A 2,219-nucleotide genomic window follows, 5' to 3' on the forward strand; every position below is an offset into this window, starting at 1 on the left:
GTTTCTATCCCTTGATGATTCTCGCTTGGTTTATTCAATTTGAAGGCTAAAAAAAAGGAGACATGAAGGACGAGAAAGGAGGAGTGCGAAAATCATTTTCCTATTTCAATTTCTCAATCTACCAATTCCCATAACTAGTCTACATTATTTACCATTTTTGCATCCTCAAGCTTTTTCTTTGTAGAAATCCATCAATCTAATCTCTCTTTTGGAGGTTTATTTTCTCTCAAAAAATAAGCAAAATTGCATTAGAAAAAAGCATAATTTTATCCCTCACACAAGAACATGTATCATTGGAACATCTATCAATCCCACGTCCATATATATATATGAATGTGGGATTGATAGGGTTTAGGGAAAACAAAAGTCAGATGTCCAATAAAATTCATGCTAATCATACATGATCTAGTACAACATTTCAAAACAAGGGTTCTCAAATATACATTCATACCCAAAACACCCCCATCACAATACACCATTAACATTTAACAGATTTTAACAGATTTGAATGAAATCAGTAGTTCCATTCTCTCCAAGCTAGGGTTCCACATCCTGTAATTATATCAAGTTTCCATGTCAATTACCTCTTGCACATCTTGTGATGACCTCACACCCTCTGTTGTAAGGATTCGCCGCCGCAGCGTGACAATTGTAGTAGGAAGCCCCTGGTTTTCCACAGGGAACCAAGTCCCTGTTGAGAGTCCCATAGCTTATGTACTTCTTCTGCATTGCCAGAATTCTCCTGCTGCTCTCTGACTCCATCTCTGGCTCTGTCAAGCATTCCCCAATCTTCTTGCTGCAGGCACTTCTTCCCCCAATGGCAGCCTCGATTTCGCGTCCTTTGAGTGGATGATTCAGGTCAAGAACTGAAACCCCATTGCAGATTGAGAAGTGGATGTGGATTAAAAGGAGGAATAGGTAGAGAATTAGAGTGGGATTGGCTCTTCCGCTTCTGGGTTTGGACATTTTTTATTTCTTTGTGGTTTTTGTTTTGTGGGTTCTTTGCTTTTGTGAAGGGTCGGTGGACTTTGGAAAGAAGGAAGTGAGATTCTTAGTTGTTGGAGGGGTCATTGAATGGGCTGTGATACATGATGATAGCTTTTGGCATAAGCTTCCAAAGTGATATGCATGTATGGCTGTATAGCCTATATGTACACTATAGCAAAGACACGTCATGTGAAACATGTCATGTCATGAAGGAATTAATGGCAACTCAACCCCCTCGTGAATCTTCTCTTCTCTATTAAGAGTTGCTAAAAAATTATCATTTAGTATTACGATCTAATATTATTCTTTTTTATTTATAAATGAAAAGTTTTAGATTCGATTCTCACTAAAAGACGAATTTGTGGCTAGCCCAGTTTGAGGCTTAACTCATTTCCTAACCCTTAATCTAGATAATATTGTTTGTTTCAAAAAAAAAAAAAAAAAAACTGCTAGTTCTTGTTAAAATGTCAATGTCGCTCCTCAGTTTGACACGCCTGGTTTTTTCTCTTTTTTTTTTTAAAAAAAAAAAAAAAATCCAATATTAACAATAACCATGTAAAAGATTATAATATGTTGTGAAATCGCGGATATGTGTGTAGTGAAATAAAAAATAAATAAGACACAAAAATTATGAGATTCGACAAGTGTGCCTACGTCTTCGGGTTACCAGTAGTACTTTCTTTCATTATTTAAAATAATGGGAGTACAAAATAACTCTCACTATTTTCTAAGGCTAGGTCGGTAATAGGATCCCGGACCAAAAATGGGATCCCGAATCCTAAACTGACCCTTTTCGGGACATGAATTTGAATACTGATCCCAAACCAGAATTTTAGTATTCCCAAAATATTTTCAGTATTTCGGGACAGATCAGGGTTAAATTTTGGTCTTTTAGGCTGAAATTTAAGATTTTGGGCTTTTTGTCACACCTCGAACCAGGCCCCCAACACATCCCAGGCTCGACTTCACCATAGCACGATATTGTCCGCTTTGGGCCTCGACCACGCCCTTAGGGTTTTGTTTATGGGAACTCACATGAGAACTTCCCGGTGAGTCACCCATCCTGAGACTGCTCTCGCGCGAACTCGCTTAACTTCGGAGTTCCTACGAAACATGAAGCCAATAAGCTCCCAAAAGGACTCGTGCTAGGTAGAGATGAGAATATACATATAAGGCTTACAGGATCCTCACCCCTGGACGATGTGGGATCTTACATCCACCCCTCTTAGGGC

At 38.6% G+C, this 2,219-nt stretch overlaps 1 protein-coding gene across 1 annotated transcript; it reads right to left on the minus strand.

Annotated features, from left to right (window-relative positions):
• Window positions 1-356: 356 nt before the first annotated feature.
• On the minus strand, window positions 357-1,133 carry LOC125472146 (protein RALF-like 24). Its single transcript, XM_048573234.1, has one exon. The coding sequence runs from the start codon at window positions 964-966 to the stop codon at window positions 577-579; it is 390 nt and encodes a 129-aa protein (XP_048429191.1). The 5' UTR covers window positions 967-1,133; the 3' UTR covers window positions 357-576.
• Window positions 1,134-2,219: the final 1,086 nt, after the last annotated feature.

Source organism: the organism of the source record quoted next, unplaced genomic scaffold (assembly GCF_019419815.1).
Source record: "Pyrus x bretschneideri cultivar Hongxiangsu unplaced genomic scaffold, Pyrus_bretschneideri_v1 Contig65, whole genome shotgun sequence".
NCBI lineage: Eukaryota > Viridiplantae > Streptophyta > Magnoliopsida > Rosales > Rosaceae > Pyrus > Pyrus x bretschneideri.